We start from the raw sequence: 12,719 nt of genomic DNA on the forward strand, positions 1-12,719 counted from the left end.
ACTTTCGTATGTTACATTGCAGAACAATTGTAATAATGTATTCCTTCCACCTCAAAAAAACAGAGAACGGTTTTTGGTTTTGAAGCCATCCTTTGTGACTACTTTAAAGTAGTTTTTAAAAACTAGAATTAAATACTCTGCGAACAAACATAGTTTTCAGGATACTGATGAACAACACAAACATTTAACCACAAAAATGTAAACTTGGACTTTGATGCGAAATTAAAAACACCGCCAACCAATTACGGCAGCGCACTAAGAGCAGTACTGATTGTTATCGAAGGAGACGTAAATTAAGAGAAACTATGTTCGGTTTACGGATGCCCAGAATGCACCTCGGTAGATACCGGTTCCCGCGAATTCAGTTCAAAGAAGGGGAAAGGAGCGCGATCGGTGAGCGCGCGCACAACACCAACCAAACTTACCAGAGGCAGCTCGTCAGCGTGACGGTTTCTTTAGCCAATGGATTGAGAGCATCCGCCAGCTCTATCGCCGGATTGCCTAGCGTCACCACGAGGGGGCGGTGCGGGCTGAAGGTGGGCGGTCGGGAGGGGGAGCGGCCGAAAGAGACTGGTGTGTGTTGTCTGTGCATTGAGAGTGGGGGGGTTCTCGCATGGAGTTTTGCCTGATGGATTCGGGCGTAAACGCCTTTGATTCCCTATTTATGGGTTTCTGCTATATGTAGAAATTATTATTTAATATAGTCTTGGACAAAGAGCGGCCTCCGCCCGCCCTCCTGACACCACCCGCCTTTTTATTTTTAAGTACACCTACGAAGATTTTTTTAAATCCTGCATGTTTACATTTTTTTTAAATAAAAGCACGGAAAATAGATTTAGCACATTTCGGTGGCATCCCTGGTCAGGTTCCAGAGGCGGAGGGGCGGATGGCACCTCATAAGCATGGCGGCAGCGGCTCGGGTCCCGGTTCTGGAGGTTTTAGCGGCGGGTCTTCCTCGGGCGGTAAATCGGGCAGTGGGTCCGGGTACTCCCCCGCGGTCGCTGCCTCTGCCACGGTGCTGCCGGTGAAGAAGCCGAAGATGGAGCAGCTTCAAGCCGACCACGAGCTCTTCCTTCAGGCCTTCGAGAGTGAGTGCACCGAGCAATATTTTGCCCTGAGCGAAATCTGAGTCCAGGGGGTCTCTCGCAGGCCCAGGTTCCTCTGAGAACAGCAGATGGCCCTGAGGGCTTATTACATGGCGTGGCTAGATATTTGAACACGTGTGCGTGTTATTACATGCGTGTATGTGGGTGACAATTGTGTCCATAAATAAGCATATGCAATATTAATATTAAGGATGATGCTCGTACACTTCTAACTTGTCATTTGTACCTCTGTGTATGACTGACTACCTCTATGATGTAAATAAGCACCTGGGCGTGAGTATAGCATACCTTCCGGCTCTGCAAAGACCTGTATGCCCACTTCAAATGTGAAATATGTAAGCTATTCTCCATAAAATCTTCATCTGTTTTCGAATGTGCTCGTATACATACTATCTGCAAAAAAGCTAATCAACAATCAAGTTCTATGTTTGATATTTGTGGGGGAAAGATAAAGCTTCATGATATTACGATAAATATGTAATTGATCAGCCCGTCCTATTACTGATCTGAATTGTACAATCGGTGTTTGTCAAAGAAGTTCCCAAAACACCCCTTCGAAGAATCGTGAAATGCATATGCTACTGTGATATTGCACGTGTTCCGCAACTCGCATGATTTGCAATTGATACAAATCACCTGAAACTTTCGATGCAGTTGCACCCTGTCTTCATTTCTCTGTGCACCGCCAACGACGTGATTAACGATAGAATGTCGGTTTGTTTAATGTAGTAGATGGTGGGTGTCGGTGGATACCATGGCTCACTTGAATCTTGTCACTATTTAAATTGCTAATTTTTGTTTTATTGGGTGGAACAGTCTTAAGTTCCTGTAGTATTGCGTTCTTCATTCCTGTATTTGTCTGGAGGGGTAAACAGGTGCCACAATGTTACATGCAGTACATCATCAACACTTGATGTTACTTCTAAAGTTGATCCATGCTTTCGTCCATAACTTGTCGCCGGAAGCTTCAAAGTGCCTGGTGCAGAAATGGCAGCATCTTGTCATTTCCGTCTAAGCTTCTGCCACACGTTCACCTGCTGCTTCTGAGAATCATGTTATAGTGATGAAAACGTCTAGAGACATAAAAGGAAGCAGAAGTAGTTGCGTATAATGCGGAAAGCTAGGTGCACTCTAAATCGAGTCAAGTGTTTTTAGGTAAGGACTGACGTTGACTGGGTGCTCCATTATACAGCATGGTATCACGATGCCTTCATAGGCGCTGGAAGTGGGGATTCTACAACACCTCTTAAGTAACCACCCTGGAGTTCAGAAGGTGAATGAGCAATAAAGAGGCCTTAATTTTCAATCTTGTTTTATTTTCTGTGTGTTCCCAGACAAAGGTCAAATGTCAGCCTATATCTTCTGTCGAATTGCGGCTTATTCTTTTAACATAGGGATTGGTGGTACTTTTGTTTCTCTGACTGCAACCGTAGAGGATTTTGTAAAGTGAACTATCTGACTTTATTTCAGTAGTACAAGCAGTGTGAATGGAAAGGATGTAGGTTGTCAGTTCTTTTCCTAACACATTTAAATAAGAGTGAAATACCTGTACACGTTTTAAATATATCAAGTTAAATAAGCTCAAATGAAGCACTTTTAAAAAAATTTCTGAGATGGGCATAGATTTTATCAGAATCAAAACAAATCAAGATACTACATGGTGATGTGGAAATTGTACATATGTGCAGAAAACTGATTTCTACACACAATTGTTTTCAATAAGTGCTTCTAGCAGTACAACAGTATGTTGGTGCGAATTTTGTGTGTGTTTCAGTGGAAAATGTGCTGACTCTAAATGACAGTGCGCTGCTACACCACTCAAGTGATGTATACGCGACAGTGTGCTCTAAAATTCACCACTGGCTACATACCCCACCTATACCACTGTCCTGCTAAATAACAGTGACTCGTGTGCAATATTTGTTCTCAGTGTGATGCTTGCATTGTTAACAATTCCTATGACTTAAGTGATGTAACATTGAGGTCAGCAGCCCTACTCTGAAAATTGTTCCAGTGCACTGCATGTATTACGAATAGAACACAGCCTTTCAGCTGAATTTGAAGTTGCCATATACTACAAGTAACATCTTTCAAATGCTTCCCATAACCATGTTTTTTTCTCTTTTCTTGGCTATGATAACGTTTTCTTTTTAACTTTGTGAATCCTAACTGACTTATTTCGTTGTTAAGGAAAGGACACTGTTTTAATACATTTGTGTACTGTATTTGACTTTGTTCATTTAACTTATTTGCAAGAACTGATGCATTCTCAATGTTGTGTTTTATTTGTTATTTTATAGAGTTCTTTCAAGTAATAATCATGGGGACCAAAAAACTGGTATTTTAGTAAGTAGGAATGCAAGCTGCTCATATGTAGTTATTTGCTCGTGTTACTTGGCATACTAAGGACACCGCTTGTAATGCAGATATTTGATTGTTGGTTGAATAAGAAATAGGCAAGCTACACAATAACATTAAAAAGTACCCAAAGTATTGTAAATGATAGATGCTCTGCTTTTACTCCTGTACTGAGTATGTATGTAGTATTTCAAACCATTGAGATCCTTAATTTGTCATTTAATTTAAAGGTTTCCATAATTCGGAATCCACCACCAATGCATTCTGCTGTTGAAATTTTGCTCTGTATCAAAGGTTATTTTTGTGAAATACCTGTAAACCTTCTGCTGGTTGGTGGTGTTAAAATATTTTTTTCAGTGGCTCATAGTATATTTTTCCATAATTTGTATAATTTTCCTCTTTTACCAATTCTGTTATTACTAAGGGACATATCTACCATTCCTGTGTTGTCATAAAGCTTTGGACCGTTCCTAAACCATGTTTTTCTGGTTTTCTCGATTCTAGGGATATCGTGACTAGTGTGTTCCTAACTTACCATTTGAGTGTTGATTGACTTGAATGGTTATTTTGTGTTTTATTCCTTTCTGAAGCTTACCTTTAGTTTGAGGGGAAACCAGCTGTACAGTGCCTGTGATTTTGCAGGATGTTTGCTGGTTCGTGCATGAGCTCTAGGACAGCGGTTGTTAACCGTATGACTTAAGGACACGCCCAATGAATGTCTACTGGACTCTGGGGATCCCCACCTAAGCAATTTCAAAGATTTGAAAGTCAAAAAAAAAAAAATACAGAAACTAGTTTACATTAAAGAAATACATATAATGAAATATTTTAAGACAAAAGACATACAAATGTGGAAATTTCAGTGGGAAGGTTGGAGCGTTTAAAAAATAGTTTATTTCTAAAACACAAAGCACTATGACAGGCTCAAGCATCTTTATTTGCCTTTTTATTCCTAATGTATGCATTCTTTTTGTCGGTGCATACTAGTATTTTAATTGAGGTAACCAGTTTTTTATACTATTGTTTGATCCACTTAAGTTGCTCCCAAAAGTTACGTTAAGCACACCAACTTATTTTTTAGCTTCCAATTTTAAATATCTTAACATTTTCAGAGCGTTTAAAAAAATAAGTAATTTTACGTTCATTTTTTTATATACATATATACTTGATCTGCTAATGTTCAATTTTTTAAACCGCTGCAAACCTCCCGAATAGATGTCGCAGACCCTGAGGGGTCCACGGACCCCACTTTAAGAAACATTATCACAAGACTTCTGTGTTTGATTTGATCACAATTTCTCGTTTTACCTGTATAATATAATTAAATGTTCTAATTTACTATATGTTGTCTGCTCTTTATTAGTTTGATGTAGGCTGAACAGTTAAACTATACATCTAACTATCAATCTTTTGGGTGATGAACTGTTTGCAAGAGGTTGCAGGACTAACTGCGTTGCTTGGGGGAATGGAGAGAGATTCCATTGTTACAGCTCTACTAAAGTTAATGTTTTTAACATGTCTTATATTTTATACCTCTAGCCTAGATGCATACATCAGTAGCTACCTCTGGTAATGCAATATTCATCTCCGATTAGAGTAAGATTTCTTAGGTTGTACTGTAGTGGTATTTGTATGCTGCTTTTCTACTCTTAGCGAGGCTGAAATTGATTTGTGTGGTTGAGTAAATTCTCCCTTAACATCATTTATACGATTCCTCTGCTGGGCCATGAAATACTTGCATTTACATGGGGTTCCTGCACATCCTTCGGAATATGAGTGAGGGAGTGTTGGTTGTGTTTTAGCCTAAATTGAACATGTAAAGGGAAACCCGATTATGTGGTTTAGGCATAGGACGTAAACACGGTACAGTGCTAATGCATGGGTTTTTTGGAAAGTGTGAGACTAGGCGCAGTCACCCTTGCGACTATATAGCTAACTAGGCATGGTCTTTATTGTATGTTACACCTGTCTGGTTAGCTCGAGTATATGCAATCTGGGTAACCCCAGAGACATCAGAAGGCCTGCAGTGGCCATTTTAAATCGCAAAAAACCGAGTACTGCATGGAGTCTATGTAGAAGAGTCTGTGTTGCTGGTGGCACAGTTCCTTCTTTTGAGAAACTCCCATGTGAAGTAACAGTAGACACTTCCGGGGGACACGGTTGACCTATAGGGGGCTAGTATAATTTATTGTATAGACTCTTATATTGCTCTTTTATACCTCTTGTAATGCCCAAATTAAGTAGCAGGTCTGCTAATACTTTATGTTGTTTGATGAGGTCAGATCTAGTTGTTTGTGAGACTTGAAGGGCTTCAGATTGCATTGAGGGAGTCCTATAGGGGAGTGTTAAAATTTGCCAAGTGTAGCAAAGAAAAAAAGTGAGTGATTATCTGCTTACATTTGTTCCTTATGCCAAATTTGGAGATTACGTTTTGGCGATGTGTGTTAAGTATAGATATGTCTGCGGGTGGTGTTCATTGTCTTTCCATTGTGAAATACGTGTATTTTTAAATATTTTTTAAAGTGAGTTTGAAACACCAGTTTTAGTGTGGATTAAAAAAAACTTTGCTGTTAACGATGGTTTTCCCCCTTGTGGCACCTTAAAAGATTTTACCTCTATGATGTGGTCAGCATTTGCTAGAGTACGTTTTCACTGACAAACACTCGCTTTGTCCCTTGAAAGTACTACAACCTCAATCTCTCAATAGTGGCACTCCAAAACAGCACACAACCTAGTTATTCGTAAGTGGTATTTGTTTGCTTTTGATGTTGAAATATTCTTGGACCAAAACAAGTTGACTAGTTTGGCAACTTCGTACTTGTAATTTTTAATGGTATGGCCAGTTGAGAAAAAAAAGTAAGGTCACGTACTATACTTTGTGGTAGAAAAGCAACATTTTCTGTGGTTGTTCGTTCAGAGACCCTTGTCTAGAGACTAAAGTGTCACAGTAAGATGGTATACCATGAAAGCTTTTAACAGAATCTTTTAGCTTGAAACATAAGTTCAGTCCATCACAACAGGCCGACATTTCTGTGGGCTTGGTGAAAAATTATTTGCTCACAAAGCAACTTTTGAAGTGACACTCCCTTAAATTTGGCCCAGGTTACAGTGCTTGTATGATGCTATTGATGGAAAAAGTGATTCATGTGATAACTTGTCTTTCCCATTGTCTTTTCAGTTGAAAACCCTTGATTTAAGATAGGTGCGAGGGGCAAAGGTGCAAATAAACAACCATTGGCAAATCTGTCAGGTCTCGCTTTGTGACTGCCAGTGCAGTCCTATTGGCTTTGCCAATGCTTTTTGGTGACACTGTTGATTGGTAAAATGGGGGAGAGCGGAAGGTACAGCAGTGATGTACACGTGTTATGATGCTATGACAACCTAACGTGATGACGTACCCCTGCATGTCGCCGTTCACAATGGCCTGATACGTCCGACAAATTATAATTTCTTTAACATTCCTGGATAGTAGACAACTATCCTGGATCAGCAAATAAATGAATGCGTGCTATTTGACAACAGAGCAACTCGGAAGCAATTTATAAAATGTTTTTAAAACACTTAAAAAAAATATAACACAACCCGTTTGAAGGAGCTTGTGAGGGGAGAAATCCACTCAGGGCGAGAATACTAGGGAGTAAAGTGGTTGTGTAGCAGTGGAGGAGCTTGAGATGGGGAAGGATGAGACAGAGCAAAATACCAGTGACATTCAATGTCGCCAGCTCGGGTAAATAATATAACTGGTGCAAATACTGACCGCGTAAATTGATTTCTCCCTGTTGAGAGCCTTATTTTGCATCTCTGCATTGTTTCATGGTTGTCAAGGATTACAGTGTTGGGGTGGTTTGCAGTGACTTAAAGAAAAGGACAATGTCGTTTAGTTTTTGTGTGCATCAGACCTAGGCGCATTGACCTCAAATATTACAAATGCGCTGTATATTCTTGAAATGAGGTCAGTGTTAAGCTGGTGGGATAAGCTATCCTTGGAAGGACACGCACACTTTTTGTGTCTGGCGTGATAATGCTTCTTTCCTCATTTGATCAACAGAACGAGCTTGAAGAATCCATGCTTAAACAGGGGCTTTAACTCCCCTCTTTTAAAAGATTTGTTTGATTATGATGTTCAATAGCATAGTCCTGGTTTGGTTATGGTAACAATCCACTGATCATGGCTGTTGGCCTGGTTTATTTCCCGGGAAAAGTTTGTCAGATGCCTTAGATCTGATCTGTTTATGATAATAAGTTATGAGGGCAGGAGGCCTGAATTATTTATTGTGAAAGCGTACCTTAAAGCCACTAGGCCTTTATGGGTGGATTATTGTGCTCTGTTAAAGTCTGAGACCAGTAGTTTCTAACATGGATTTCAACAGATTAGTCTGCCTAAGAATGAATCTATTGCTTCTAATCGGAGCCACTGGACTATATCGAGGATTCAAATTATGCAGCAGTGCTAACTACATAGTGCAGCAAGGAAATACAACGTATGCAGTGTAATACAGCACCTTTTGTGACAGCATTACTGCATAATAGTCTTTTTCACATGTTATCATTTCCATGCCACATGTTTCACCTTCTTTACCATCTTTTTAACACTCAAATGCAACAAAAGGCAATTGAAAGGTGACTAGTCAACTTCTGCAAAGGGTCTTTCTACATGGCAACATTTTGTTGCATTTTAATGTAACCATGTGATCCTGAAGCAAAAAACATGTTTGTAAAATCTTCAAATTATGCAGCAGATGATGGATTATGTGGCAGTTTAATATTTATGCAAACAAATTCTACAGCTGTAGAATAACGTAATTCCAGTGCTTATAACTGATAGAGATTTGGTTAATGCAAATTCTAGTCAAATACAGTAGAAAGAAGCTTTCTATGGTGTAACCCCGTGACCTATACAGTAGGGGGTCTAATATTGTCAACTCTGACAAATATTGTTGGAATGGGATTTACATTCTACTGCTTGTCAAGCATATATAGTGGCGTTACATTGTTCGCCCTTTACTAAATGTAATAGGAAGGTGTTTTACTTTAAAAACACTGACCTATGCAAAAGGAATAAGATTTAGTGCAGAAATCCCTTTGAGGATTTGGCTTTAGTAAATGTTTGGTTTATCGAGGACGACTTGATGTTCATGTCAGTGTATACTTTAGATCTGTTGGATAGGACAAAGACCACAGGGTCATGTTTCTGTTCATGTTTAAATTGAAAATATTTACTTACTGTATTGATTATTAAATGTCACCGTTTCAGTAGGACTCATTTTATATTGTCAATTACTAAAATCTGTTTATTTAATAAAGCCTTTTGATTTCCATTTGCCCTATACGGGACCATTGCTGGTTTTTATGATTCGAGCCTGCTGGTGCATAAATTCTCACATGGTACACCGTAAATGTTGTACTCTGATGTCACTTTCAGGGATTGTTGAACCTCAGTGGTGTTTCTTTAGGCTACATGATTTGAACCCTGCTTAATCTGCAAGGGCTCTATAGTAGGGGTTCCAATTCTTAATTCGACCCGAAATCTTGTAAATATTTGTCACTTTGTAGTTTTTAGTTATGCACAAAACATTTTCTTTTTTTAAAGCAAAACATTCGTTGAGCACACTTATTGTATGTTATTTTGCATGTTGATCATTTCAGAGTTAATAGCCTACAACAACTCCCCTAGTCAACCTTGGAATGCTCAATTTTATTACCTAGAGTCAGGTTTTACAATGTGAACTCTCTTTTACAGACGCAAGATTAATTTATTTTACCTATAGAATTCTGGCAACTACAACCCCTCCTCACCCTTTGTGAACCCTTAGGGCGGAACTATACATTGTTGTAACACTGGCACACCATCTGACACAGATCGCTAGTTCAGTTAGCTTTAGCAAGCTCTTTCGGATTGTGTAATTTCTTTTACTTTGTTTACTGTTGTGAGTTTGAATGAATATCGTCTTTTTGAAAGTAAAATCACAAGACCTCATTTAAAAAGAAATATAATGCACATTTTGTAGAGTTATTTAACCCCCTTAGTTTATATTAATACATTTCTTGTTTTTTTAACTATGCCGTTGCTACTTAATTTCTGATACAGTAAGTCTGACTTTCTCCTAAAGTTCAGAAATATCTCAATTGAGATGTGTCCAGTAACGTTTTTAAATTGAGTGCACTTAAAACAGACCTGTACCTATGTTTGCATTTCACTGGCTTTTGCCTCCCCATCTGATATTATAATAAACAAGCATTGGCAACGCCAATGGGTCTGGCCTTTGGGGACTATTGGCTTTGCCAATGGTTTGTAGCCACGCTGAACAGCATCCAGGATGCTGTGCAGCGTGGCTAAAGTAAAAAAAAAAAATCCTTTGACGCGGCTGCCTACATATTTTACATCAATGTATTTACTCCTTGTTCCAGACAACAGCCTTAATTAACCCCAATCCATCAAATAGGGCTTGGGCTTTAGATTTGCACTATTGTCACCTCCTTTAACTGTTAAGTAAATCAATCAACACCTGAAGGGCATCAGTTAACTTTCACAAAGTGTCTGGATTGTGCAGGACTGCACACAGTTTAAACTAATTTTAATAACTTTTCATACTTTTGAAACGAAATAGTTTTGTTAAAATCAGCATATTATACAGCAGATGATGGGCAATGAAGATTGCATCAAAAAATACTTATGCAGAAAATACTGCGCCCCCCCCCCCCCCCCCCTCAATTGCTGTTTATCTTGCCTTGCACTTACCCGAGAGTAAATAACACCAAATCATTATCGCGTTAAAACATTCAAGCATCACTTTTTATCCAAACTGCCTCCATGGTAAATTTGCCAAGCACAATAATTCCCCGTTTGTCTCAGTTTTTCACTTTGAATCAATTCTAAACACAATCATTTTACATTTGAACGATATCCAATGAATAACAATAGGCACGCGTTCCAGTTTTTAGTGTGTAATATTTGTGTTTGATACTTCTATAGTGCAAACATGCAGGCTGCTTCAGAGTACTATACAAACATAACATAAGGAGAAAACATATTTTGTTATTCATTCCTGCCACAATAGCATAGGAATGCATAGCTTCTAAAGCATTTCGTCATTCCTTATATGTTGTTTCCTCATTGCCAGCCATGTTTAATGGTGTTAAATTATTTCAAGGGAGCATGAGGAGAGGATGTAGCCTAACGGCTAGGGCAGTCAACCTTAAAATCTGGTGAACCTGTTTTAAGTCTCCGCAACAACGCTCAACATCGTGTGATTCTGGGCAAACGTAATCTCTCTGTGCCTAACAAAAAATAAATGTGTCCGTCTGTAACGAAACTGGTGATCATGTAAAGCACTCTGATACCCAATACCTTATGGTCAAGTTCATGCTATATAAAACTATAAGAAAAAAGTAAAAAGTGACCTTATATAAACAAGTTATTCAGTCATTCATCCTCAAACCTCTCAATTGGCCCGCTAATGTTTGTCATTCTCAGCCGTCTCGACTTATTAGTTAACAGGACATTTTAATGCCATGTGTGTAATGGGAACCTACAGTTCCCAGAAGGCAGGGTGATAATAATTGCGACACGGAGTCGCACCCGTGCCATGTGTTCAAGCTGTATTTCACCCTTACTATATTGTTTTGTGTAAGACCAGCATTTTCTCTAGTTAGTTTTTAGTTTGAATCAGTGCAAACCGCATGTTATATTCCCACGGGTCTCCTCGTGGATTGGAGCTGAGGAGTACGTTGCTGCCAGCCTCCTGTGCCGAAAACATGTTAGCATGAGGGTGTCATTCATCGAGTAGTTTGCAGTTCTGCAGCACACTTATTTTAAAAGGGGTATTTTTGCTTTTTTTGTAATCAACAACAAAAACAATGTTGGAAACACGATATGTGCTGCATGGAGAGACGCATGCATTTATTCTTTGTTAAGCAATTCAATGCTTTCAGATGTATAAGCATTGCTCGCTGAACAGCCCCAGCCAATCGGAAAGAGCAAACCCGTAAACAAGCAACAAAGGGGAAAGCAGAATAAAACAAGCAGCTCAAGAGGAGTGGTGGGGGCAGGCACAGGGAGACTAGGGGGAGTGGTGCAGGGTAGACAAGGAGGCGCTGCAGCCATGCGCACTGCTGCTCAGTCCTGCAGCAAAGGAGTGAACCTTTCAGAAGAGGTGGGACATGCACCCAATTTAGCCATGTGCAGGTTTTGATTTGAAAAAGATACGCAAAAGCCAACCCAATGCGTGGGAGGAGTCAGACCCACACAGAGTAGATACAAGAAGCCTCGTAGAGCAGCGCATGCGCGCTGCGCTAGGCTCAACCTAAAAATGGTGATGTTCTTGTCAATGCTGTTATTAACATCTGCCTCGCATGTTAACCAGCTAAGTGCTAAATGTTACTCCTTCTGAAGAGCTAAAGGAGAACTCTTCTTAGTTGTAGGGAGAAGGATGGTGATCCAGTCGGCTAACTCGTACAGCTTGGATTATAGGAATGCAGTCTTCTTTTTTTTTTTTTTTTAATTCCGTTTATTAAACGTGAGAGGCACATTTACATCATTCAGGTAGTCTGTAACACGATTATCACACATGAGATATCTTGGTCTCTGATCAGTACATTTGCAGATAGATGTTAATTTCACATACAGATCTATACATCCTATCAGCATCGATAATGTTATGGAAGTTTTGGCTCAGGAGGTAACGTTGGTGTTTCACATATTCCCCCTCTGTAAGTGTTCCATCCACCCTCCTAGTTTAATACATTTTTTGGGGCAACCCCTTTGTATATATAGACAGTTCTTTCTGCCACCATGGCCTTGATCACTGCCTCTAGGGCGTGTTTAATCCGACGGTATCGGAATAATTCCATTGGTGCCATCTCATACTGTTGCTGCTCAAAGGGTATCATTGTACCCCGCACCCAGAGGTCTTCCCCCCTTCCCCCCCCCCCCCCCCCCTGGATATTCCTATGTCATCCCAGTGTTTGAAGCCTTTAGCCTGTAGAGTGCCCGGTACAGGCCCTCCTCCCCCAGTGCTAATCTGTCAGGGCCGTAGGCCGGGTTTGTATGTGGGACATGGAGCCAGTGATTAATAACAGTTAATTTGGACGCCCAGTAGCATACTTGGATACTTGGGAGTGCTATACCTCCATCATACCAGGTGCGGAACAACTTTGCCATAGCTATGCGAGGTGGCTTATTATTCCACAGGAGTTTCGTGAGTTCTGCGTCTATTGTACGGAAGTAGGATTGGGGGACCTGGAATGGGGTGTTTT

The 12,719-nt window shown here is 39.9% G+C and overlaps 1 protein-coding gene across 1 annotated transcript in view; it reads left to right on the forward strand.

The window, feature by feature from the left end:
* The first annotated feature begins 537 nt into the window (after positions 1–537).
* Positions 538–12,719, forward strand: part of SUZ12 (SUZ12 polycomb repressive complex 2 subunit) — an 819,404-nt gene continuing 807,222 nt past the window's right edge. The window contains exon 1 of the mRNA XM_085617193.1: positions 538–1,088. Coding sequence (XP_085473319.1) covers positions 887–1,088 — 202 coding nt within the window. The 5' untranslated portion in view covers positions 538–886. The remainder of the gene's footprint in view (positions 1,089–12,719) is intronic.

This window comes from Triturus cristatus, chromosome 7 (assembly GCF_964204655.1).
Source record: "Triturus cristatus chromosome 7, aTriCri1.1, whole genome shotgun sequence".
Classification (NCBI taxonomy): Eukaryota; Metazoa; Chordata; class Amphibia; order Caudata; family Salamandridae; genus Triturus; species Triturus cristatus.